At 33.5% G+C, this 25,817-nt stretch overlaps 6 protein-coding genes across 17 annotated transcripts in view; 4 read left to right on the top strand and 2 right to left on the bottom strand.

Annotated features, from left to right (window-relative positions):
- Positions 1 to 31: 31 nt before the first annotated feature.
- On the top strand, positions 32 to 2,085 carry LOC123011112 (nucleoporin Gle1). Its single transcript, XM_044408416.1, has 2 exons — positions 32 to 1,323; positions 1,374 to 2,085. The coding sequence occupies exons 1-2, from the start codon at positions 147 to 149 to the stop codon at positions 2,033 to 2,035; spliced, it is 1,839 nt and encodes a 612-aa protein (XP_044264351.1). The 5' UTR covers positions 32 to 146; the 3' UTR covers positions 2,036 to 2,085.
- LOC123011121 lies at positions 2,009 to 2,730 on the bottom strand. The gene is made up of 2 exons (XM_044408427.1): positions 2,583 to 2,730; positions 2,009 to 2,486 (listed from the first exon to the last, which is right to left on the bottom strand). The coding sequence occupies exon 2, from the start codon at positions 2,476 to 2,478 to the stop codon at positions 2,083 to 2,085; it is 396 nt and encodes a 131-aa protein (XP_044264362.1). The 5' UTR covers positions 2,479 to 2,486; positions 2,583 to 2,730; the 3' UTR covers positions 2,009 to 2,082.
- A 253-nt stretch (positions 2,731 to 2,983) lies between these two features.
- Positions 2,984 to 5,207, top strand: LOC123011113 (enhancer of mRNA-decapping protein 3). The gene is made up of 5 exons (XM_044408417.1): positions 2,984 to 3,095; positions 3,151 to 3,402; positions 3,455 to 3,919; positions 3,963 to 4,262; positions 4,352 to 5,207. The coding sequence occupies exons 2-5, from the start codon at positions 3,251 to 3,253 to the stop codon at positions 4,824 to 4,826; spliced, it is 1,392 nt and encodes a 463-aa protein (XP_044264352.1). The 5' UTR covers positions 2,984 to 3,095; positions 3,151 to 3,250; the 3' UTR covers positions 4,827 to 5,207.
- Positions 5,208 to 5,253: 46 nt separating this feature from the next.
- Positions 5,254 to 25,817, bottom strand: part of LOC123011109 (transient receptor potential cation channel trpm) — a 51,322-nt gene continuing 30,758 nt past the window's right edge. For 5 of the 11 annotated variants that reach the window (XM_044408409.1, XM_044408407.1, XM_044408410.1 and 2 more), the window contains 21 exons: positions 19,821 to 19,983; positions 17,374 to 17,587; positions 15,442 to 15,601; positions 13,879 to 14,015; positions 13,673 to 13,829; positions 13,491 to 13,623; positions 12,809 to 13,438; positions 12,572 to 12,761; positions 12,307 to 12,518; positions 12,096 to 12,257; positions 11,642 to 11,698; positions 11,080 to 11,283; positions 10,678 to 11,026; positions 10,484 to 10,629; positions 9,910 to 10,434; positions 9,122 to 9,515; positions 8,882 to 9,070; positions 8,509 to 8,577; positions 7,272 to 7,604; positions 6,880 to 7,149; positions 5,254 to 6,830 (listed from right to left, as the gene is read on the bottom strand). In XM_044408409.1, coding sequence (XP_044264344.1) covers positions 6,619 to 6,830; positions 6,880 to 7,149; positions 7,272 to 7,604; positions 8,509 to 8,577; positions 8,882 to 9,070; positions 9,122 to 9,515; positions 9,910 to 10,434; positions 10,484 to 10,629; positions 10,678 to 11,026; positions 11,080 to 11,283; positions 11,642 to 11,698; positions 12,096 to 12,257; positions 12,307 to 12,518; positions 12,572 to 12,761; positions 12,809 to 13,438; positions 13,491 to 13,623; positions 13,673 to 13,829; positions 13,879 to 14,015; positions 15,442 to 15,601; positions 17,374 to 17,587; positions 19,821 to 19,983 — 4,906 coding nt within the window. In that variant the 3' untranslated portion in view covers positions 5,254 to 6,618. Of the gene's footprint in view, positions 6,831 to 6,879; positions 7,150 to 7,271; positions 7,605 to 8,508; positions 8,578 to 8,881; positions 9,071 to 9,121; positions 9,516 to 9,909; positions 10,435 to 10,483; positions 10,630 to 10,677; positions 11,027 to 11,079; positions 11,284 to 11,641; positions 11,699 to 11,986; positions 12,029 to 12,095; positions 12,258 to 12,306; positions 12,519 to 12,571; positions 12,762 to 12,808; positions 13,439 to 13,490; positions 13,624 to 13,672; positions 13,830 to 13,878; positions 14,016 to 15,441; positions 15,602 to 17,373; positions 17,588 to 19,820; positions 19,984 to 25,817 lie in introns of all 11 variants that reach the window. The other 6 variants (XM_044408413.1, XM_044408403.1, XM_044408404.1 and 3 more) reach the window with 6 other exon arrangements.
- LOC123011118 lies at positions 14,643 to 15,650 on the top strand. The gene has a single exon (XM_044408422.1). It carries the CDS (start codon positions 14,733 to 14,735, stop codon positions 15,417 to 15,419), a length of 687 nt encoding a protein of 228 aa, XP_044264357.1. The 5' UTR covers positions 14,643 to 14,732; the 3' UTR covers positions 15,420 to 15,650.
- LOC123011115 (E3 ubiquitin-protein ligase Siah1-like) lies at positions 21,374 to 22,415 on the top strand. Of its 2 annotated transcripts, none has more exons than XM_044408419.1 (4): positions 21,374 to 21,529; positions 21,573 to 21,922; positions 21,971 to 22,087; positions 22,140 to 22,415. In XM_044408419.1, exons 1-4 carry the CDS (start codon positions 21,439 to 21,441, stop codon positions 22,329 to 22,331), a joined length of 750 nt encoding a protein of 249 aa, XP_044264354.1. In that variant the 5' UTR covers positions 21,374 to 21,438; the 3' UTR covers positions 22,332 to 22,415. The 2 variants fall into 2 exon arrangements, with proteins under 2 accessions (XP_044264354.1, XP_044264355.1); XM_044408420.1 differs by having other exon boundaries at positions 21,394 to 21,529; positions 21,589 to 21,922.

Here is a 25,817-nt window from a genome sequence, read left to right as displayed (position 1 = left end):
CAGACCAAAGTCCCTAGATAGAGTTTTTTATAGGGTAATTATTGATCAACTTGTGGTGATCTTGTAAGAAGTTAAATTTATTAGAGTTAGGTTAGAGTAAATTTTTTTAATTTGTGTATTACATTAAATTATTATTAATAATCGAAATGGACGAAGTATTATCGAGTTTTGAAAATTTAAAAATATCGGCGTTTAGTAAATACAGCAAACTTACCGGGGACATAAACAACGTTACTATTGGGCCAAACAGTACGATTCTTCATGATGTTAGTGAAGAGGAACAGAAGACTGCAAAATTGCGAAAGGAAGAAAACATAGTTGAAGACAAGTCACCGAGGAGTCCACCACCTTTAAACCAAGTCCTACGTGAAATTGACACTCAGAGGCGCGAAAAATTACAAGAAACTATTGAAGATCATTACAAGAAATTTTCCAAGACTCGAAAGGAAGAGAAAGAAAGTCAGTGGTTTTTCAAGCAACAAGCGTTTATTCAGAGCATGCACGACACAGAACAGATGATATTACAAATGCTTAACCAGTCTGATGTAAATAAATCCAAACAAAACGAAAATTTAATAAAACATTATCAAGATATGATTCAGCGTAAGATGCAATATGAGCAACAAATAGAGAAGACTAAAGAAAAGCAACGGATTTTGAATGAAAATATTGAGAAGATAAAAAAATGCCAGCTTGAATTTAGGTCCGTGTATCAGGAAATAATCACAAGTATCAAAGCATGTACTTCAAGTGAAGAATTAAGAAAATCTTTAGGTGACAGCTTTAAGTTGTTGAAGATTCTTCCAGAAAGTTTAGATGAAGTTATTGCAAAATGTAGGAATTGCAACGTCGATGAAGAACAATTTTTACGGGCTGTTAGTATTGTAAACCAAATAAAAAGCTTGAAAAAGGAAATTGAAGAAGCTGTGTCAAAAATTAACCAAAGGAAGGTAGAGGAAACTGTTAAAGCGGCCCCTTTAACACAATCAACTCCAGTCACAGTTGATTCTAAAATTATAGTTGAAAAAAAAGATTCAATACAAACTATAACTGAATGTGTTAGTGTAACCAATTTAAAAAAGTATGTTGAAATCAAGCAGTTCTTATCAAACCATAGCCAGTTATATAAAGATTTGATTGCTGACGAGCAGCTTAAACAATTTAGATTTGATTGTAAAAAAGCCATAAACATACCTGTAAATGCAATATCTGCTGTAAATGCTGAGCATCTCAGAGACAAATACACTAAACTTAATAATTTGCTATCGGGAAAGACTGTGATTGTAGCGGAGAGACAAGTAAATGCTTTAAAACATCCTCAAGGTGGGTTTGTCGTTTTCAGAGTGAAAACAAAATTAATGTATTTTTTGTAGGGATTCCGTTCTGTATGGATTTATTAGCAAGAAAATTTGTCTTGCAAGGTGACTTAATGATTTCAAGTAACCCAGAAGCGGCTTTCTGTTATGCAACGATAATAATCTCACTATGGAACGATTTTCCCGATTTTGGGAATCTTCTGTTGGGCCATTTTTACACCGGATGCCCCTACTTGGTACCATTCTACATCCCAAAAACAGAAGAACAATCAATTGAGGAGTATTACCAGGTCTTGGGTTACCAATATGTTGATGGACAAATAGAAAAACAAGACAAATTTCTTAAACGGATGACTGGGATTTTGAGACTGTATTTTGCAATATTCATTGCAAAGCCAAAGAGGGAGCAGACAAAAAATCCACATGATATTAAAAATGCTTGGAATTTTTTGTCTTCAATTTTAAAATTAAAACCTCAATTGGATATCACAGCAACAGTTTTGCATATTTTTTTGGAAACTGTTGGTTTTGAAATGGAATTGGTTTATGGAATGGCCTTCAAGAAATTGGTTGTGATTATCATGGACAAGTTTTTGCCAACGTTGAAGAAAATTGATTCAGGGGGACCTGTAACGAGGCTGGAAGTGCTGTTGCAAGATTATAAAACCAAGGGGCATTTTGATACACCAAACGGAATTTTACCCAACAACTTTTGGTAATTTATTAATTTTGTGAATATACAACTTATGAATATACTTTTATTGATTTACGGGTCGAGATTTTTAATTAGTAATCTTCTATTGGGTTCATCTTCTAAACCTAACTCTATCCTGTTGACAACCCATTCGCTGTTGTGTTTACTAGCCCAAAAGTATATTTTTCCTTTCTGTTTTGGCCCTCTCACTGGAACTTCATAACGAGCCGAATGTTCTTTAGTGAAGTTTGTTTCTGTATCATCTATGTCGATTTTTCCTTCTTTGATCGGTTCGCCAAGTAGGTGAACAGCCCCTTTGTTGGTTCTCACAGTTTTTAAAGCTTCCTTGTAATAAACAGTGCTTTTAATGTTTTGGTCAACCTTATTTCTATAAAAAAATCCCATTGTGACAGTCGCTACTCCCCCTATGGCCCCTATTTTCACCAAAGTCATATTACTTACACCCATTTTTACTTCTGGAAAACAAAGTAAAACTATGTATTAAGGTTATGATCTTAAGCACTGATTACTCTGAAGTTTCGAAATTATATTTCAGTTTCGATAAAGTTTACCTTTACTACACAGAGAAAGTTATTTAATGTTTCAAGTAGAAGTTTATAGCATAGAATAGATTTAGAGTTCGTCTGAATCTGAAAAGCCGGAGTTAAGAGTCCGCCCCTGCATTCTGGCTACTGAATTTTTGTCTAAATGAGAAGAGGCAAATAGGTTGTAAGAGCGAAAAATATTATTCAAGATTTGATACGTTTTCTCAATTTATTTTGATAATTTCCCTGCTATAAAAAACTGCGTTATTTTATATTTGTACCATTTTTTACCCAGCAAGTTAAAAATTCTTTCGGTTGTACGGTATTTCTAAATTAACGGTTATTAAAAAGAGATAGATACACGACATGGTAGATGTGATTTACCATTGACCAGAGAAAGAAAGCGCTAATTTATTTTTAGAAAAGGTGAAATATGTGGTGTGAGAGAGAGAGCTGTATCAAAAAGTGTGTCGCAAGAGATGGTCGCTGGGTGTTGTTAATTTGTTGTGAATTCATTGTTGTAAATATAAATATTTTATGGTAATTATTAATTCTCCATCACGTATTTATTTATTTAATTTATTGGGAACTTAAGGTCGAGTGATAAAATCTGCTGCGCAGTGCTACCTAACCTCATTTTATAAATTATACAATTTATCTGATCTTGGATTGTGCTATTGATATTTGTAAAGAAAATGGCACAGTGGATAGGATATATGGTCTCAATTAAGTGCAGCGATGACAACGCTTATCAAGGTGAAATTAGTGCAGCTACAACTTCTCAAATCGTTCTAAGTAAAGCTTTCTGTAACGGCATTCCCTGCCCTTCAAACGAGGTGACCATTAGGTAGACACGTTGCCTCATAATTTTCTTGTATTTTCATATTGAAGTTTTTTAGAGCAAACGAAATTGAAGAATTGAAGTTAATCGACAAGCATTTGAGCTCACCTCAACAGAGAAGTACAATAACGATCGCAAAACCGATCGCGAAACGCGCTGGGCGAACTCAGAGCACCTCAGATGTTACGAATTCAACATCTAAGCATACAAATTTAAATGGATCTCACAGCAAATCAAAACCCATTGATATTGAACCCAAAAACACAAATTATAGTTTTAATGAATCCAGTTCATTTAAAAATGGAACCCCAATCAGACGAGAAAAGTCAAAAGGGAAATGGTCTAAAGGTTGGAAAGATGAAGAGTGTTTTGGCTCACCTTTGGACCACAAAATCAATAAAGATTTCGATTTTGAAAAAAATTTGGCGCTTTTTGATAAACAAGCCATTTGGGAAGAGATTAACAATTCCCAAAAGCCGGATGTTATTAAAAATGCCGACAGCAAGAAACCGTCGAAATACAGGTTTAAAAAAAATATGTATGCACAATCATAGGGATTATTTTAGGCATGATGAGAACGTTATTGCAACCACCCCTGCATCATATAGGCAGATAATAGTGCCTAAACAAGACTTCTGTGAGTATGTAACAGACGATGGGCTGATTATACCAAGCATTTCAAGATCTTTGCGAAAGAAATTGTGGGAAGTTGCTGATAAAGTGGGGCTCACATGGGATAAGAGAGTGGAGCTGTTTGGGAGGGCAGCTGCTGAAATTTCTATTCAGTTATTAGGGGGCGGGCATAGATTGAATCCTCATAATTCGCACCAGTTTCCCACTGTTGTTGTGTTGTGTGGGCCTCACAAGTAAGTTTGTTTAATTTTTTCTAGGTCATTTTTACTGTTTAAAAACATTGTTGTATAAGAAAAAAGGTCAAATAAACAACTTGTTGCAGACAAGGGGCGATGGGTATTAATGCTGCCCGACAATTGGCCAGTCATGGTGTCCACACGATCGTCTATGTAGTCTCCTCGGAGGTCGCGGTAATAAAAAAAGAGCTGGCCCTGTACATCCTCACCAAAAACCCAGTAATCTATTCCGTAACGAATCTCCCGAATTTCGCCGATTTGATAATAGTTGCATTGTGCGAAGATACGGAAAGTCCAAAGATTTACTCTGATGTGTGCGATTGGGCTAGTAGAAATAGAGCGTCTATTTTAGCTTTAGATCCCCCTTCTGTCGGGATACCTGGGATAACCCCCAAATTTTCCTTGCTCCCAGTTTTACCTCTCCCCCATTCCTCCAAAAATGGAAAGTTGTACTTGTGTAACCTGGGATTCCCCCTTGAAATATTTAATGAGGTGGGGATCAAGTATAAGTCGCCCTTCGGTCCCAAATTTGTCATACCTTTACATCCAAAGGATGACTAGTTACTTATACAACAGCGAAGCTCCTTTATTCTTTGACATATTTCTATACTTGAATGCAGATTCGGAAATAATTAGGATTTTTACATAAATGACACGACCAGTGTTTTTCAAGGCAATAGGAAATTGTTTTTTTTTCCAGAAAATTTTCAAGACATTCCAATTTGTCACAAAAGAGCCAGTTGTATATTTTCTAACACATCATGTACAATGTTGTCAATTTTATTGTATACTTAAATTTATTCGGTTTTATGGAGAAGTTCATTTAAATTGTGATAAAAATTTAAATTGATAAGTATGTCTTTTAACGTGATAAAAAAAATGGTGTCATATTTTTTGAATTCAATTTTGTTTCAATCCATAAATTAATTAAAAGCTATTATTTTTAATTATTTTTTTTTGTAACATTACAAAGTGAAATAAAAGTGCATTTTCCAAAATTGATTTTTTATTAAGTATGGCTTAAATCCACTTTTTCAAACCCCTACATTTATTCTGCGTAAGTATTCAAATATATTTTTTTGGTAACCTAAACTTACAAAGTCGGTCAAAACTGTTAAAATTTGTGATGTTATTACAATGCATCATTAGAAAAAAAAACAGTTACTGGTGGTAAATACATTCAAAAATGGTGTAAGTGCTACGAAAACAAAGAGAAATCTGAAGTGATTCTTATTTTATGGGGTTGTTGCGCATTTTACATAGGAATATAGCTTTTAAATTACAGGACACATTAGAATCTTAACGATAAAAATCAAAAATATTGCTAGAATCGCTAAATTTGAGCACTACATGTTGAGCTACTACTGACTGTATTTACAAACATCAGTTAAAAAAGATTGGGGATTATGATTGTTTTATTGATTCATATGTAGATATTATAAAATTATTCCCCACCTTTATATACACCATGAATGAGATTTTTACATTATTATAATATAGACTACTCATGTCGCACCATAAATATAAAACTTGGATTTATCTCAAATTTGGTCTAAGGGTTGGAAAATTTTATATTTTAGTTGCGACTTTGGATATTGTCGGTTTTTATGAAACATTAAATAATTTTCAAAATATCACAATTACAAATATAAACGCAATAACTTACTGAAGTATAGTTGACCTCAGGTGTACATTTAGAAAAAATACGCCAAGTGGTAGACAACCTAAGAGACTCGAGATTAATATTTTTTTTATTAATGTAGCAATTAGTAAAAATACATATAGATTTTTAGTTGGTGTTTTTTGTTTAGTTTTAAATTAACACCTTACCTGTCAAACACTATAAGAAATGTAATACCAAAAATATCATCTTGTTGACAGTCAATGTGTTAATATTTTATAATTAAATAAATTCGTTGATTCTAAGGTCAACTAAGTAATATATTTCCTACGTGAACTAATTTAATGGAATATCATCTACAGAACACAAAATTTATAATAATTTAAATGCCTCCTAGAAAAAATATGTTAACGTTTAGGAAGATCAGGATTATCACTACACTTTAACATAATTTTTTTATAATCGAAGATCTATCTTTGGCAAATAATATACAGGAACGAGAAAACATTGAATATTAAATCAGGGTAATAGTTTTATGCACCCATTGTTCATGTTAAGGTTTCTCATTATTACTACATTTCGCAAATATGGATAGTGTATATATCATAAAAAAATGTTTAAACAATGCCAAACTGTAGAAAAGACGTGCATTTGTGATATGAATACTTTAGTGTGCGATGAGTCGCTAAATTGAAGTTCACAAAAAGACGTAAAGACACTCATAAGTAGAATTTAACACATTGTCTCCGACTGCATGTGAAGACTATCTTTGGATTCGGCCTTTTGCACTTCTCTTTGTATCGGTAACTGCGAAGAGTCCATCAGTATGGAAGGTCTCTGGGGCATCGGGGGTTGATTCAAAAGGGCTGACGTAATATCGTTGGACTCGGTTGAATCCTGGCGCTCAGTTGAATCACCCTGATTTACCGAATCACTGCCAGAATCTGAAACACATTGTCACACAAAACCTGCAATTATAGGAAACTGTAATACCTAAAGGTTGAAAGTCCCCTTCTACAGCACTTGCTCTCCTCAACGGTCTTGAACCGATGGAACTAATCCTAAATTCGCGAGTTTCGGTAACTACACTTAACAGGTCCGGATTGAGGGGTCCGTGCTCGCCATCCTCCTCCTCGTACCGCCTCTGTATTAGATTTTCCATGACCATGTAATCGCACTCTTCGGCGCTGCGCAAATGTTCTTTTTCAAAGTTGATTGCGATTTCAGGGTTTGACATTTCAGATGGGTGTCGTCTGCGCTGACCTACACAAAGAATAATCATTATTTCCTATTAATTTTATAATTATTGCTAATTCATCGCACTCTACATCCCAACTCCGCTAGCAGTAACGAAGCGGTGATTTGAATGATGGATGATAACTTACTTGGGGGCGATTGTTCGGGTCGTGGCGGTGATAATAGTCCCGGTGATCTTGGAGGACTTAGTAAGCCGCAAACACTTTCGAGTTCGTCAGTGATGCTCGTATATTCAGTATGCATATGCATTAATAAAGCCGTTCGATTACTACCACCTGCGATGCTAGTCGGTGGAATTACTTTGATTCGGGGCTCGGTGAATGTTACACTACGTTCCAGCGTCATGGGTCGCGATGGGTTGGTGGCAGTTGCAGGAGGATCACTAGTTTCAGGTTCGGAGTGGGTTTGGGATAGTTGTCTTTTGTTAAGACTGCGTTTGCTTCCATGGCTCGAGTCTTCGCCTAAGGAGGGAATGGGAATTTATTGACACTCCTTCTATGGAGTTTTTATGACAGAGGAAGAATGAAACACAGAGAATGAAAAGTGTGCTAATAGGTGGAACACATTCAAGGAACTAACTGAATCTGTTATAACAACATTGAGATTTTGAGCATTTGTAAATCACTTTCCACCACTACATATTTTATTTTATCGCGATGAAGAGAGTTTAAAATAGCTCGACAAACAAGCAAAACATTGAGTAACTTGCATGGTTTCTGTGTTTATTTCTTTAGCTAATTTTAATTGCAAAAATACGATAAAATGTAGGTTTTCACATAACGTGATAGCCTACGTAACTTGGGCTATTTATTCCTTCCGACGTTCTCTAAAAATACTTTACTTATTGATATGTAACGCAAGCTGAAGTGTGCTTTTAACACTTACACTTCCATTAAGACGGTTATTATTCTCATATTTCGTAAGAAAATTATTCAACAGTAATTTTTTTTCACTGTATCATTATACAAAATGTAAAATTATTATTCATTAATCTTGGTTCCAAAAAATTGACGAAACTTCAAATGTGTAAAATAAAAATTAATTACAAAAAATGAATAACACCTTGAAGCTATCAAAGAGTGGAAAGAATAGGATATTAATTTAATTTACATTATTTTTTATTTTTGGTATAAGTAAATTCTACTACGTGTACTACGTGTGAAGATCACTGCAAACGACCTTAATTAAAAATTATGTAAGTGCTTCGTACTTGTGTAACTTTTAGAATAGCGTCTAAAAATAAATAGAATAATGGAAAACATAAATACATGAATTTATTTCTTCGATAACTCCCATTAAAATAACACAAAAAAATGAATTACTATGATGGGGGATGAATCAGAATGAAACTGAAATAAAACATACCCTCCTTCCTGTAATAGTGGTAGAAATATAGGCTTTGTGGTGAAAAATGTTCTAGGAGTTTTTCACATGCTAGCGGAAAAATACAAAAGCAGTTAGATACAGCGCGTTGTAAGTATAAGCTCAGTGTTTTTTAAAAAAATCTTGCCCTAAAGCAGTTAGTAATTGGAAGCAAATATCTTCTACATAGAAAAAGTGAAGAAAAAAAACTCTTTTTTTGGTGCGGTCTTTTGTGTCCTTTCCATTTTAGTTTGGTGCTTTGATTAAAAAAATCGGACGACACAACAAAACGTACCAAATAATTTTCTCCGTTTAAAAACTACTAATTACGAAATTTGAATAAATATAAGTATGATAAAATTACTGCCAGCCTCACCATTTCCACCGTCGGAACTTCGCCGTCCCGTTCCCGTCGAATCTTTCCTTTTTTGAATCGCCCAATTTCGTAAAACTTCCAAACTTAGGGCCCCTAAATCATCGGCTGAAACTTCAGCCGAATCGTTCGATGTTTTAGAATCGGTGCTTCTGGTTCGTTGCCTCTCAAATGTCACGGGTTGTTGACTTTCTACAAATGTTTGATGTTCAAACTTCGATTCATTAACTAATTATCAAATACCTGATTTTGGTAATGGATCAATTTCTTCGTTACACTCCTCCTCTTCGTCATATCTGTATTCGATATGTTGGCCATTGTCGAAAATGTAAGCATCTGGTCGAACCTCTGTCAAAGATCTAACAATTGGCTTTCTTTTCGTTACCGAAGATCCAATTTTGAGGGTTGGAATGTCCTCCACGAGAGTTTCAGTAGGTTCACTGACTGTTCTTTCGCGTATAAAACCAGCATCAAACGATGGTCCTGTTGTAGAACATTGACTTTCGATCGAAATGCGAATTTTTTCCATTTCAGTCGAAACTTCCTGTAATTGGTCCACTAGTCGGCGACATCTTAATTCGAGATTTTGCAGGGCAGTAGTGTGAATGTTCTCTTTGGTATTGATATCTTCGACTTTCTGAAAGGAAAAATGTTTGTGAAGCTATAAAGATATTTGATAATTTAGTAGCTTCTAATAAAATAAACAGAAATGACCTTTTTGTTTCATTTTTATTGGATCCGTAAGCCGAATACCAGTTAGTACATAAACAAGTGTTTATTGAGTAATTATTGCTTTTCACTACACCATAAATAATTTATTTAGTACTAATTTTCGAAACGCAGAGTTGCTCAAGGGAAATGTTTAACAGACTGGAAAAGCTAATTGTATTAATTGTGCCTACACGGAGTCAAAAATCAATACAAGTAACAAATATTAAGCGGTTGTATGTCGAAAAATGTGTTCGACCGTCAAACTAATAAATTATTTATTTTAATATATTTTTATACAGTTAAATAAATATTGCACCAACCTGCGTGAGGTGTTCTATTCGTTCAGTAGTAACTTTTATTCTTTCTTCAGTCGACTGTTGCAATTTGAGCTCTTGTTCGGCAAAATAACCCTCAACACAATCTTCCTCAAAATCGTACAATCTTTCCATTTCATCCCTATCTAAAAACAGCTTTAATCCGTTATCGTAACTTTCTTCCTTCCCTTCCATTTTTCGTCTCAAATACTTAATTAGTAAATAAATGTGACAAAATATGATAAATGGAGGTGGCAAAATTGGCTTCTGTTCATATTCCATGACGACAGTAAATCTTTGGAACATCCACACTTGGTGCGCTACTGAATTCACTTCATTAAAAATGTTGTTGAAAACGGCGATAAGAAGATTGATAAGGAGGATATTAGCGACCAAGAGGTACACAGACATAATGACTGGAGACACCCAACGGCCTGTTTGACACGGCTTCTCTTCATCTTCGCCACAAGGAGGGTCGATTTTGTCTGCGTATACTTCACCGTACAACATGAAATAGGGCTCCAAAAACACCTAAAGTATTAATTTTTTAAAAAGGTCGTTTATCAAAATAAACACGTACATCTCTGGCAATCCCCCAACTGGGTGGGCTATCAGGGAATAAAATCGCCTGTCGGGACACCCCGAAACTCATCAAAACAATGAGTAAAAGAACAACGAAATAAATCATGTTTTTAACCATTTTACCCATCATTGTGACCAATGGACCTACAATCAATTAATTTAGGAAAAATAATCGACTTAAAGGCACTTTACCTAAATATTTGTTTACGCTCAGAATATTCAAAATGTGCAAATACCAATAAATGCTATTTACACAGTAAAAAACTCGCCCGACTTCGAAAGTACTTTCTTTGAATCTGAGGGCGACCCCAATTAGGAAGAACAAAACTGCCGCCATGTCGCACGGATTCCATAAATTCCAGCACCAAACGGCCAGTTTTTGTTTAAGTCCAACTGGTTCGGAAGAAAATAGTTCTCTTAATTTCTCACAACCGAATGTGCACATGAAAGAGATGGCCAACCACTCTTGCCATGATGGATTTTCATTCATTTTCACCAAAATCGTGTAACTGAATATTATCAAAAAAGTTATGTATGCGATCTGCAACAACACAATAAATATGTTTGGAAGTTTAGGAGGCGCTTTGTGCTTACAGAATTGGCCCAGAATTTGGTGATGGGGGCGGTGTAAAATTCGTATAATTTTTTGCTTATTTTCAATTCGCGATTTCGGGAAACTCTTTCTTGGGGTACGTCGGTGAAAAACACATGATATTTATTTTCTTCTGGATCTGACAGCACTTTGCCGTTTTCTTGCACGACGGTTTCGCGTCGGATGAAATTTTCAGTGAGTAAAGCCTATAAAAGATTGTAATTACAAAAAACTGATCAACTTTCAAAAGCTCATTTCTGGAATAAATAACAATGAAAGCGGTTTTGAGAGAATAAGCGAAGACCAAAAACATGAAGCTGGTCACTGTATTAGTGTCAAATGACAGGATAGAGACATTCAACACGTATACAACATACAATAAAGTAGTAAGAAAGGTGAGAAGAGTCGAGGAAATTTTTTTTTACACAATTTCCTCATCTCTTTTTTTTTCAGATTTTTTGATTTGAATGCGCTTGGGTGATGTGGTGTGTAATAAATGTAAATATGTGTAACAGTGAAAAAGGAAAATTTTGCAACAACGAAACACTTTTTGTTGGTTGCTACCTTTACACCTTGAGGGTTTGCAGACTTGCTTCTCATACTCAAACTTCTAGTGCGTTTCTATAAGAAATAATAAACCAAGGAAAATTAAGACACCTTATAAGAATTTCAAGTTAAAAAAGTTTCATTAATAGAAACGGTGAGTGGATAATAAATGTGAAAGAATGTTATTTTTGGAAAAGACGCTTAGAGTAAATAAATCTTAACTAAATATAGAACAGAATTTAAACAGAATCTAAGTCAGAGAAAATATATGTAAAAAAGTGAATAGTGCTTTATTTCCCGAGATAATTTTTTGTGGTATTTACAATTTTGCATTTCAGTGTGCGAAAAATAAGAACTGCTTACTTTGGGATAAAGCTCAATATAATGTTTTCGTACCACTTTACGCTATAAAACAAAGATATCGTTAGATCAACGATCACCGTTACTTAAAAAAAAAATAAAAAATACTAACACTTACTTCCCCATCGACATTTTTGTCGGAATCGGACTTGTCATCGTCGTCATTCTCCAATTCCATATGTTCTTCAGTTGTTTGCGGCATTAATTGCAATTCTTCTTTGGATTTGAACTCGAGTTTCAGGATGTATGGAGGACACAAAAGCCCCAACATGATCTAAATATGATTATGAAAAAAAAAAAAAAACAAACAAAATTATTTATACCTTCAAGTTTGTATTTTTGCGTGTTCGCAAGCCGCCCATCCACAAATCAGCAAGAATTATTTGCGAGCACGGATGTGCCAAAAGCGCCCTGTGATTGGCAGCGACAGCGAGACTTAGACACGTTTGACCCGACCAGTTTTGTAGTTCACAAGTTAAAAGTTGTTGTGTTTGATCGTCGTCTTGCCTGTAGCAAAAATCCAAAACTTCCAAAGCTGCAATTTCACGATTTATTTCAAGTTTCGTTTCGTTTAATCGATCCACAAACCTATATTTTCGAATTCTTTGCCGTAACTCCTCAATTCTTCATAAACTTCCGTTTCCATGTCATCTTCAGCGGCTTCGTGAGCCATGGCTTTATATAATTTACAACCTACTAATGCCTTCGCTAACGCTTCTTCCCCGTGTTGCCACATAAGCAGCGCCATTTTATGTCTTTTCATTAACACAGCCCATATCTTAAAACAATTGATTACTCGGGTCCTCCTCTATTGCTCCAACTTACCAAAAGCTCGTTAAAAGGATAATCGAATAGACAAGGATTCGCATTTGACGGCAAGGCTTGAGCCAACAGACTCATTGCGTTACCGTACTGTTTGACGAAAGAGGTGGAGTTTCGTTGCATGTTTTGGCCCTTATTCATGACTTTGGCATAAATTGGCCGGAATTTTCTCCGGGTGTAGAAAGCCCTATAGGCACCTCCCATCAACTTATTAATAACTAGACCGATATCGTGCAAAGTGTAAACATAACCGGCGGGTATGTGAGGTCGCACGTCCCTCAAAATATACCGGAGAATATTACTAGGCCCCTCTTTGGAATTATAGAGGTTTTCCAGTCGAGGTATAGTCAAAAATTTTCGCATGCTAACGCCATTTTCTAATAATAGCTTCACAAAATCGCATCTATCGTGCTCTAGTGCTTTCATCATAGCATCCTCGAGAGCACCACGTGGCCATTCCTGACCGTAAATAAAAATTTCTGATCGTGCTATATCTGCTCGATTCCATGTAAGCGCGAGACTGAGCTGTTCGGTGGGAGAAAGATGTTGGGATTTAAACAATGCTGTTAGCATTATTTGGTCAAGTTCTTGCGGTTTTTGATCATATTTGTCGGCAATTCGAAAAACTGTAATCTAGAAGGAAAAATTTTAATCACCTTCTTATACCAAGTTGAAGAAAGGTTACCAAATTTTTATTTTCAACACATTGCATTAATTCGCCGTAGAGACACTCGGCCAACTCTCTGTTAACTTCAAAAGCTCTTGTTATTGTTGCGATAATATAGTCTCGCATAGATTTTAAGACCGACAGTTCATACCTTAAACCAGAAATGTCGAGCCGAAATTAATTAAATTGAATTAAATTACTTGCACATGAAGGCAATTAAGTCAGCTGCTCGACCTGACCCATCACAAACCACAATAGGGACAGGTGGATCATCAGTGACGTATTCTAGGACAGCTCTTATAGTATTAGTACCTCCTTCTATGACTAAACAAACTATAGGTATGGGACTTTGGGTAACTAAAACATTTAAACTAGAAATTGCTTCCTGAAATTGTTACCAACTAACATGGATATAGTCTCTGTTTTGATATGTATTTTTCCAGTCTTCGCCTTAAGACTATTTCCGCACCGTATTTTCCAACAGTCCCATTATCGACTAGTAGGAAATAAGCGTGTCTATTATTTAAAGCTGCAAACTTGGACCTGAAAATTACAAAATTTGTTTCACATGCTATAAAACCGTTTAATATAATCCGGTGTTAGTTTATACCACGTGCTCTAGACATTAAATTTCAAGTAATAGACGCAATAAAACCACTTGAATGCATAAAATATATCTTATTTTCACCGATGTGATCAGTACTAAGTGTTTTAAAAAAGTCACTCTACGAAATTATGGCTGTAATAAATTATTAGCGAAGTTGCAATGATGGAGTTTTCTTGACTCTAATGCGAAATAAAATTTGATACAAGTTGAAAATGTAACGTTTCCATCGTGTTTTATGGGTAATGGCCAACAAAATATTTTGATTTTTATTTTACCGTTGTATTATATCAACGTTCATTTAAAAAGAAATAACAATGGTACAGATTACACAAGACTAGTTTAGTTTACGCGCTACTCGCTTGGGATTTGTTTGGAGTTATTATGGAGTAATTTGCTCGACTCAATTTCAACTTTATCCGCTAGATTGTGTCGCGTTTGTTTACGATTTCCTCAACAAATTCACCAAGGATTTAGTTAAAAAAAGTAAGTTAATTAAGTTTGTTGTTCGTACCAAAGAAACATAAACCCTAATATTTTAGTCAAGTCAAGTCAAAATTGGTACCATTCTTGTGACGAGTTTTCAACAGCGTGTCAAAGTGACACCCGTTCATGTCAAGTCGTCAAAATTTCCGTATGTATTTAAAAACCCTATCATGAATCGCCTTGTTTCGCTTCAAACCAAACTAAACTCACGTTTCTTGTCACATCTCATTCGTCCTTCCAAAATTTCAAAACCAACTTCACGATGTACACGCCTCAAAACCGAAAAACGTTACATCCAATCGTGCAGCAAAAATTACCGAATGCCTAAAACGCCGGACCTTATTTACGTGCCTCACGTTTTTCGTTGGGTGAAATCCAAATTGCGCTTCAAGTATTTGAAAAAAATTTGGGACCCCGAATTCTCGGAGGGAGCTTTCATTTACGGATCGACAAAAGCTGTATGTAGAATAACCGAAATTATTAGTAGTGGCAGACTCGACGAACTTGACAATTTAATGACTGTCTCTGCCAAAATTCGTCTTCAAGACGACATCAACTATCGCCTAAGTCCAGATCAGAAAAACTTGATTTTGCTCAAACCTGAAGATATCAAAATTTTAATCCCGATTACTGTCATCCTCACTAAGGAAGGAGCAGGCAGGATGTGCAGAGTCAATTTGCGAATTCTAGGACTGAAATGGCATGAGGTAACGAGTGACAATTATAAATTGGTTCTGGTAGCATTGCAAACGGAATTCTCGAGAGATTATAGCGACGACGCAACGCCCGAATGGATTATAAGCGGATTCTCGATTTTGGAATGTGCGATGTTAACGGAAGCGACTGCAACGAGGTGATGAGATAATTTGTTTCACTTACCTGGGCGATGATATTGAGTGATATGGCACTTCCGTATTGTGACCAATAAGTTCTTGGTTGTTTTCGACGATACCCCATGGCGCTATGCCCAGGGTGTTTACCCTTCCGGTCCGCTGGGAACGCTCAAGGAGCAGTGCGTCTCCGATGTGCTTTGTGACTCCTGAAAATAAGTAATTAAGCAATACAAATGTTAATTAAATATACCTCATTAGAAAAAGAAAGGCTTTTATTTCAAAACTAATTAACCTTTAAGTTTTTTAAGAACAGGATTTGCCGTTTTGGGCATTGAATAAAAAAATGTTTTTTTAATACATTTTTTAGAGATGTCTTCAAAGATTTCCTACAACATACTAGAGAGCTTATGCGTTATTTTTTATACACCCTGTATACGCTTTTAGACACATTATTTTTTTAATATATAGGGTGTTTACAGTCTTGGAGTTGAAATTTGACCTAGTAATAGAAGAGTACAGAAACATTGTAACCGAGAAAAAAAACTCACACAATTGTTATTATCAAGAATGTTATTTAACTCCAAAATATTGGTACACGGTTTGAGGGTCACTGGAATTATTTCCTTGTTCAGATAAAATTGTATTGTTGCAACAGATTAAAAAATCGTATCCATGATAATGAAAGAGAAAAGTCATTTCATAGTTTTGACACTGTCATCATTTGATTTGCTTTTGCTTTAGTTTTTATCAAAATTCGAAGATCTTCTGTTTAATATCTTTCAGAGAAATGGTTTCCTACAGGTTTGATTCGTTTTTCTTAATTTTTCTCAAAATTTATGAACATGTATGGCAAAATAATAAAATTATAAATTGGTTGTCATGATTATGATTTACAGTGAAACACAAGGTAATAATACTACTGGCCATTGTTGCAGCCGAAGCAGCAGTTCTCAAACAACAAGTAGTGTAAAATGAATAATTTCCTTTAACAACGTGATTTTTTGTTTCATATAGCGTATTAATTTTCTTTTACCGTGAATATCATCTCATTTAAATTTCAACCTCAATACCGTAAACACCCTGTATAGTTACTTATTGTTTATAATTATTTAGCTTGTTTGGTTTTAAAAGCGTGTTGCCTATACTTATTTAGATTATGTATTTATTAGACTTATATTATTAATTAAATTATAAACGTCAAAAAAAAAACAAATAAAAATGGGAAGGTTATTAGTTAATAATAATTTATCACAAAATTGAATGAAAATTTCGTAATAACAAACGATTTACATAAATTACTAGTTTCAAGGTGAAAGTTATGTGTACATAATTACCTTAAGCACAACATTTGTTTATACTAATTACAACTGCATTCCAAAATGGCATGCATTTTTGTTCTACTTGCTTGTGTTTATTCATAGAATGAATAAAATATACCGTTCGGATTTCGATTATGATGAGCTTTTTGACACTATCGCTTGGAAGAGAGGATAAATTCATCCCATTTCAAAACAGATAAAATAGAATTTTATGTTGGTTTGGTTATTCCCTTAGATATGTTTCAGCTTTCAGATTTAAAATTTTAAGCCATTAACACTTTGCTATTTCTTTTTTTTTTCTTTAAAATTTTAATCATTTACAAATAATTGTGCATTACACTCTTCTTTGCAAGAAACATGATAAATATTTTTTGCCTTACTAAACAAAAATATTTTACCTCAATTTTTCTTTTTATGAATGTAATTTAAGTTGCTAGAATTGCCAATGTAATTTTATGTGAAAAACTCTCCGAAATTTCCATTTCATGGAAAATCTTTGTTTGTGTTCAAAATCAATGAAAAGTTATATGAAACAACTATCCTCTTAGAATTTTGTATCACGTTGTTGAAAAGTTTCAATCAAACTCCCTCCTTGACTTTAATTTGATTCACTTTCAAGATCACACAATATCTAATTTTCAATGAAATTAAAATCGAACCTGTATTCGTGCCGCCGGTAAAAATCCAAGCACCGGTGGAGCGAGCCGCTTTCAGTAGGCCTTTACGTAAAACTTTCTTCAGTTTTGGTTGTAATTCGAAGTTAGCCTTTCCTCCTTGGATGGAAATGAGCAGTTTAGGGAGTTCCAGATTCCACTCCTTCGTAATAAGCTGCATGAGATGTTCCGGTTTTGTATCGTGAGCCACTCTGATGTACTATAAAAGAAAATTTCACAACTTGTTAAAGTTTTATTTAAAAGAAGAAGCATCGTCCACCATTTTATGCCTCCTTGGGGAACGTACATCAGTTCCGCGTTTTTCAAACTCAATTATAGAAATATATAGAAATATAAGCATAAAGTTGTTGAACATATTGGAGTGCATGTTATTAATTTATTTTCAACCAAATATGCATCTCTCGTGCCCTTGTATAATGATGCAAACCGAGAATTGCCATTAGCGAACATAACATGAAATTATTTGTACATGGCCATTGTGTGTTAACATAGGAGCACTAAATTGGAAAAAATTTCATAAAATTTATTGGAATGTCGGACATTATTGGCTGAAATTAATCCAATTGTAGTTCAAATGCGACCATTATTTTACATTAATGAACCTTGATATCGATTAAAATTAGAACTTTGTTTACGGATAAACTTGGTAATTTTTTATAAAGAAAAATGTAAGGTCGGCCACCAAGTCGGAAGAAAACCTATAGTGACAGATAGCTGCACAAGACGATGATTAAGTAGAAAATGCTATTAATGCGGTTTGAAGCTGTAAAAATCTCAATTTATCATTATAAATATTGAAGTTGTCCTAAAGAGTTTTTGACAATAAATCCCTCATTTTATTTAGTTAATAATCCACCCTTTGTCATAATAATTACTTTAGAAACCTCAAAAATTTGTGGCCACCCGAGCTGTCTCAACTTTGGGGTTAAGAATATTCAAGGGATAATAATGGAGTTTATGTACACTATATAAAGACGTTTCCCTCGTGGCAGTTCCAGCTTCCGCATCCGGGAACCGAATTCTCATAAATTCAACAATGACAAAACCTCAAAACTCACCTGATAAAAATATGATTTTATAAAAAGTAGTTTCGATATTGCGCTTTATATGGAATTTTTAAGATAAATGGTATTTATTCGCATCGAACTGGAATGATTACGGATTTTATTAGGAAAGTAAATCATGCTTGTATTACACTTGTTTATGAGAGCCTGAATCGCAGCATCTGCAGCATCCAATCTGTGAAATTACAGTCACTCGTAATCGTAAATAATAAATTATGCACAGTTCCAGGGAGTTTTGAACAAACTTTTTAAATTATTGATAAATCGTCGGTGGAAAAATTACAAACAATTTGTATCAAAAGTAGTACCTGCAAAGTAATCAATACTTTGCGTTGAGGTGCATTGTTCAACTATTAGAAATCAATACAATATTAAACAATTAACGCTATCCATAACAAACTACAAACAACAAATCAAGGATTGGAAAAGTTAAAACAATAATATTGTTTTTCACTTATTTTCTTGAATTGAGAATTTTTTGAATTTCTTCTCCCCGTCGGAATGTATTCTTAATAAAAAAACTGGCTTTATTCAAGACAATATTTGCAGAAAGTAGGTCTGAATTTGATTAGGGAATTTCTGGTAAATTTGATCTCAAACATGAAAACGCACCATTGACAAAAAATAGCGTTAGACTGTTATATCGCGGCCATTTAATGTTGACATTTTGGTTGGGGAATATGAAACATTGGGCTTTATTATCCTGAATAAATATTTAAATTTGAATAGCTTTGAAAAATTTTTATAATATAAATATAAAAGCAGGTTTTTTTCAAGCAATCAATAATAATACTCATGTAATAAATCGAGTATAAATTTTTAATAAACTGGTCAATTTGTTTTATGTCAACAAATGGCGTAATCGAGGGTAAAACAGTTTTTTTTACAACATTTGAGGTCAAGTAATACCGTAAAATCGATTATTGTAGAAGAATATTCGCGGAAATGTACCGGCAAAAGAAAAGCTTCTACCGTTGACGTGAAGCAACAGGCTATATAAAAGACGAGACTTGTACGTTTTCATTTGTAATAATAGAAGGAAAAACAAGAAAATTTCCTTTCTTTATTACATAAACTAGGGAAGATATAGTGGATCATTTGGATTTGACTTAAGGCAGCTGCGCTACGATATCGTGTTTCTCTTGTTGCAATTTATAAAACTATAAACGAGACCGGATCGAAATAACACAAAACCTTAGAGAAATCGTCAATGTGGCGTAAAACTGAGTTTGCATCATTCCGATCGTGCCTGCCGTTGAGAATATTAAATTTTCAATTACTCCTTAAATACGATCGGTAAGGATTCCGAGAGAAACTATTTATTTTCCGAGGAATGTCGGCCGATATTTGAAAATTTTCTTCTCTTACTTGAGCTTTGGAAGGATGAGGTCCTCCCTGAAACTCGAGTATCCCATAAGCGTCCGTCGGCAATGCCGTCGTGCATCTGCTCGGAAACCATATTTCTCCTGCCAATGGAGGTACAGTTTCGGTGTTGTGTTTATGTTGTGCCAAAGTACGCCCACATCCGCATCTGAAATAAAAAAATCGATTTAAAATAAAATATTAAACTCCAAAGGTCGGGATCTGGTCGAGATTTCACCTCGAGGGAATCTGCCAAGTTGGAATGAAGTTATATTTGTTTTAATTAAAACGTGCGGAAATAATATAAAGGGATCAAAGCTTGTTACTTCTTGGTGTTAATGGTTTGAGCTTTTACAGATAAAAGCATTTAGCGGAGGTGAGGCGATATACAAAAGATCGACCGTAAAAGAAACTAAAAGACGAACGGCTCGTTCATTTTTTAACGGCCTTTTTCAAAGAGATGCACAATTAGGGATATAAAAGACCTTTCAATATGCGTGCGAGAGCAGTTGACCGACAAAAAGCTTTTGATTGATCTGTACAAATCTAATCTGCCACAAATGACACTGCCAATAGTCCCAATATTTTATTCCAAATGTTTTCAGAAAAGTAAAAAACCTACAATCAAAATTTTAAAATCTTTTCGAAACGCTTTTTTAATGATTATTATTTTAATGATAATAATCTAATTGTGTGATTAAAGAGTAAATTTGAGCTGTCTCTCGCCATAAGGTGGCAATAATGCGTTTTGAGTAGACGCTGAGAAGGTCTTTTTTCTGTTTAAAGGTTATGGCAATTTTCTGACTCAAAGAACTGTGAAAACGTTAAGCGTATCCAAAAAGCATTGGTAATATATTTTAAAAGTATTTTCAATTCCTTTGTAATGTATTCTTATATAAAAAAAAAACGCATTATACAGGGCTGCACCAGAACTCGCGCCCCAGAGAAAATTTTCAAGTAAGGTAAGATACTAGGAACATGAAAAAAATGTTTAAAAAATTCTATCTGTCAAAAAATTTTGACATTTATTTTTTGACATTTGACATTTTTTTATATCTATTTAAGAATACTGATGATCTTGTTTTTTTACAATTATTTAGTAAAGGGACAAAATTTTTGCCAATAAAAGCCACAAATTACATTGAACAGAGTTAAAATTTAGGATACAGCTTCCTTGTTTCCTCTTTTAATAGCCTATAGAAAAAAAACTTCGAAAATTATTTTTCCAACAGAAATAAATAGAGTCAAAGTGCAAACTTTAAACCCTCATAACTTCGAGATTTTTATAAATAAAATTTTTTTAACATTTTTTCCATGTTCCTGGTGTCTTACCCTATATGGCATTTTTCTCTGGGGCGCGAGTTCTGGCGCACCATGTATAAGGAGGTAACGATTTCTATAATTTGTATGTTTTAAAGAATGTCATGTGAATCTTATAATAAAAGTAAATTACTAATTAGGTGGAAAGTCGAGCCTTTGATAATTATTATTTTCAAATAAATATTTGGTGTTATCTTAATCGGCGACTTTTTATTGACAAAAGAACCTTTATCTCATGCTAAAAACTTCCCTGAAACGCGATAAACCTCACTATTCTTCCACATTTTCCAGAGAGTTAACCATCATGAATTCTTTAAACAGCGAACTTTTAAAAGTTGTTAAATGTCCCTCTTGTTGTCAATACATGAAAGCTCCAATCTACGTCTGTGTTTCAGGTGAGTAAAAAATTCGAAAACTTTACGTAACTTCGTATTTCAGGACACAGTATTTGTAGTTTCTGCTGGAACATCAATTCATGTCCGATTTGTAAACTTAAAATGAGCGATATTCGAAACTTTTCATTGGAAAGTGTAAGTTCGGTGCTTCATTACCCTTGCAATAATGAGATACGAGGATGTTCACATTACATGAAACTAGAAGAATGTGCAGAACATCACCAGATATGTGACTACAGAAACTACAGATGTATGTTCGACAAGTATTGCAGTTGGCAAGGGACAAGGGATACACTGAAAAAACATTATGTGGACAAACACGACAATAACGTCTTGATCGGGAATGAAAATGTGTGTTTGTGGAAGCAAGACAAACCGGACTATACAGTTTATGTAAGTAATTTATTTATTTTGCGGGATTTCACGTTGTAATTGTTGCAGCTAATGATGGCTTTTGACGAATTGTTTTACGTACACATAAGATTAAGAGATGGCATCATGTATTGGGTTATCCAGTACATCGGACGACCTGAAGACGTGATTTTATATTGTTTTGAAGTATTTCTGATCAAATTTCTTATGTATTTTTATTAATTAAGTAATATTTTAGATCCAAATTTTCACAGACCAATTTAATGACCGAAAATTAGAATTTTCCGAAATTTGTCACGACGACGTTATGGAAAACGTTGACGATATCATCGACAGTGGATTTTGTGTTGCTGTTCCCATGTCGGTTCTAGAAACTTACATCAACGACGAAGGTGCAGTTTTTTACAAAATTGAAATTAAACAAGCTTGATTTTAACATGTTTTTTGTATCGTATTAATTAAATCGTGTACTAAATTCAATTAATAAAGTGTTATTCAATAAGTGTTATAACAATAAGTGCTTCACAAGAAAGGTTGATATAATTGATTAAAAAAAAATATCACAGGAAGGGTAATAAGGACCAAGAAAATTTTAATCATGTGTCCCCTCAGATGGCAGCACATGCACTAAAGTTACCGCTGCATCGATCAACAGGACTGTATCAGGACTACTGCGTACAAATGCGACCAGGATTATAGCTCAACTAGTTTTTAAACAGGTAACTAAGCTACTTCGTTAGCAAGTAAATTAAAATTCCAATAACTCTTTAAAATTAATTTTATGTAAAGATGTTGCATTCGCTTCAAACTAAATTCTGACCTGTGTATAATTTTCAGTTTTGGAAATCGAGCGTTATAAACTTATTAAATTTTTAATTGTTTAGATGAGAAATAAAACAAGTAAATTAAAAAAAAATGCATGACATACTTTAAGACTCTTAGTGTAAATTGTCGAAAACATTCTAATCTTTTTATACCATAATCAGAATTTACACCTTTTAGCTTTGTAAAATCAAATTAAGCTCAAATGCGTGAATATTAGCAAACAATTAAAATTTTATTGTATTTTGAAAATTGCTTAATTAATTGGTTATTTACGCATTACAAATTAAATTTTGCTCTTTAAAAACTGGCAGAATAATTGCTCTGTTCTTGGAAATTTCTAATCATAGTATTAAAAAAACTTTTTAAAAGCTTTGTGTACATTTTACATTTATTTCCGTATTCAATATTAAAGTATTGGAATTAATTCAAGTGATTTACTCGTATGCTTCCTGAAATAGTAATTAATTATTCATTAATAAAAATAATTCCAAATTTGCAGGCATAATCGCAATATCTTACAATTAATCATGTTCTATTTTTGAAAAATATCCAGCATATTAGATAATATCATCAAAAGCTTTTTATAAAAAAAAATGATTGATGTTTTTAAAATTTTTACGATCAAGCACAGAGATATAAAGTTCATTAATAATACCGTAGTCACTTGACACGGAATATATTTTGCATTATTGAAACTGATAACAAAAGTATGATCAACTGTGCGCAACCATCAACTATTTGATAATTAGTATAAAATTTAATTACTGAAGCATCGTAATTAAAAGTCACTGATGGCTTAACATGGATATGTTCTTCCAACAAATAAAGTTTCAGTTCGTCACTAACGGCATTATGGCATAAACACGAAGCTGAATCCTGAAATTTATGGTTTTGAAGAAATCGGAAAACCTTCAGAACAAAGAAAACATAACGCGGCAATGTTCCGTAAAATGAATAAACCGTAACTGAAGCTTTATGGCCCAAGCCGACTAGATTAAATTAATAAACGCGCAAAGTCAAGAAAAATATAAACAACACATCATTATTCTCGTCTCCTTGTCTTTTTTGCTATAAATCTGTTTGGTTACCTTTGACGTATCTTCGTCAGCAGTCGCACTAAAGTAAACTTTACCACTTCAGGCTGACACCTGTAACTCGTTTATATACTCGACGAGATCTCACATTGCATTAACCTAAAACTCCTAAATCCTTTTGATAAACAGTCATCGTTCCTAAGCAACGACCCTTGACAAACTTGATTTACGAAACATTCATTTCTTCACCACTCAGCATAAAACCTCCAACTTCGTTCTAGGCACCGAATTAGCTAAATGCAATTGTCAAGTGTTAATAGCTAATAGAAAAGTTTCAGGATCTAGGTGTCAAAAGCTACAAAAAGCTGAATTTAGTTAATTAATTAGGCACGATTTTGTGACCTTATTAATTACAAAAAATATTTCAGAGGTATTTCAGTATTGATTTTAGTGGGACAATGAATAAATAAGCGATTTTTTATTTTGATAAGTAAAGAAATCAAAGTAAAAATTGAAATTTAAAAATTAAACATAGAAACTCTTTAGCGCAATCCACGGGAGATAAAAGGGAATTTATGAATCGAAGTGTTTATAGAAAGTCAAACATTTCCCTCAACTGCTTATAACAATTTTGAAAATTAAAAATTTAGCAAAAATGCTTACTATAAATACATTTTTGTATTTTTATTCACGTTTATGACAATGTTCAAAATATTTACAGATGAATCAAATTAAGTTATTTTTTCAGCAACCAATTACACAGTATATCTTAATAATTTCGCAATTGTCACGATTTAAAACCTTTCTTATACACTTCATACACAGATTGTCCCAGCGAGTTGAAAAAGTCCATTAGTGACCTTTAAATGGTAAAATAAAAAAATATATATATAGGACATTGATAAATACTAATCTAGTTCATCGCCTAAAATTATTTTCAACTATACAGCGTGTCTCAAAAATAAGTTACAATACAAACTTGTGTTTTTTTAAATGGAACACCATATGTTTCTTAGCGTTTTTGGATGTAAATTTGTATGACAATGTTTTTCAGCTATACTTTTTTTTATTGGTCGATTTTGCTTAGTTTTAAAAATGAGACGTTTTTTTAACGAAAACATGTACTTTTAAAAAAATTATTACACAAAAACTAAGACATCTAGAAATATTTTTTTACTTTCGTAAAGAAGAAGGTACAAGCTATAACGTTGTAACATTTTTTTAGTGTGTTGCATTTGCAAAGATAAAAAAATGAAGACATTTATTAAAAGTTCAATAACTTAAAAATTTTAAATGGAACACCTATTTATTGTTTTTGCATTTAAAAGATTATTACATTTTCTTTCTAAAATTATTACTTTTAGGTGTTTATAATCAATAACTAAAGATATTTAACGTTAAACATTAAAAAAAAAATTACTATTGTTTCAGTAGCCAAAAAGTGCACAATTGCACAAGAAATAAAATAAATATCACTTAATCACATTTGTATTAAACTGAATCCATTATTCTTTATTTACAATTTACAATAAAATAATTTGAATTTCAGTATTTATAACGACTTTTTTTCTATTTCCGTGTTAGAATAGGTCTATTCCAGCACCCACATGACGTCATTTGCGTGCTGGAATAAGTCGTTCGCGGTAATTTAATTTTAGTGACGGACTTTCTTCACAATTCATTTTCAAATGTGAAAATAAGAATAATTTTTATTTTTTACAGCCGCCTAAAATTACTCCACACATAAATGTCGCCAACCGTCGCAAAATTCTCTAGAAAAAAAATTTAATTTTCGTTTTTTAATTTATAAAATGATATAAAGCGGCGAAATAGAAAAAATAGTATAAAGCACTTGTTGCAGAAGGTTCTTCAAGCACTCATTTGTTCGTCAACTCGCCGCTTCGCGGCTCGTTTCGGAATTTCAAATTTGTGCTTGAATAGATACCTTCTGCAACTTGTACTTTAATATACAGTGAGATCAAAAAGTCTGTCTATCAAGCAAACGCATGTCTGTGGAAGTTAAATTGTCACAATGACAAATGAGAAATGTCAAAATA

The sequence above is a fragment of the Tribolium madens genome, unplaced genomic scaffold (assembly GCF_015345945.1).
Source record: "Tribolium madens isolate multiple individuals breed KSU strain unplaced genomic scaffold, Tmad_KSU_1.1 Scaffold_91;HRSCAF=231;Tcas5.2_LG7, whole genome shotgun sequence".
In the NCBI taxonomy this organism is placed as follows: Eukaryota; Metazoa; Arthropoda; class Insecta; order Coleoptera; family Tenebrionidae; genus Tribolium; species Tribolium madens.
This window is presented reverse-complemented; position numbering and strand designations above follow the sequence as displayed.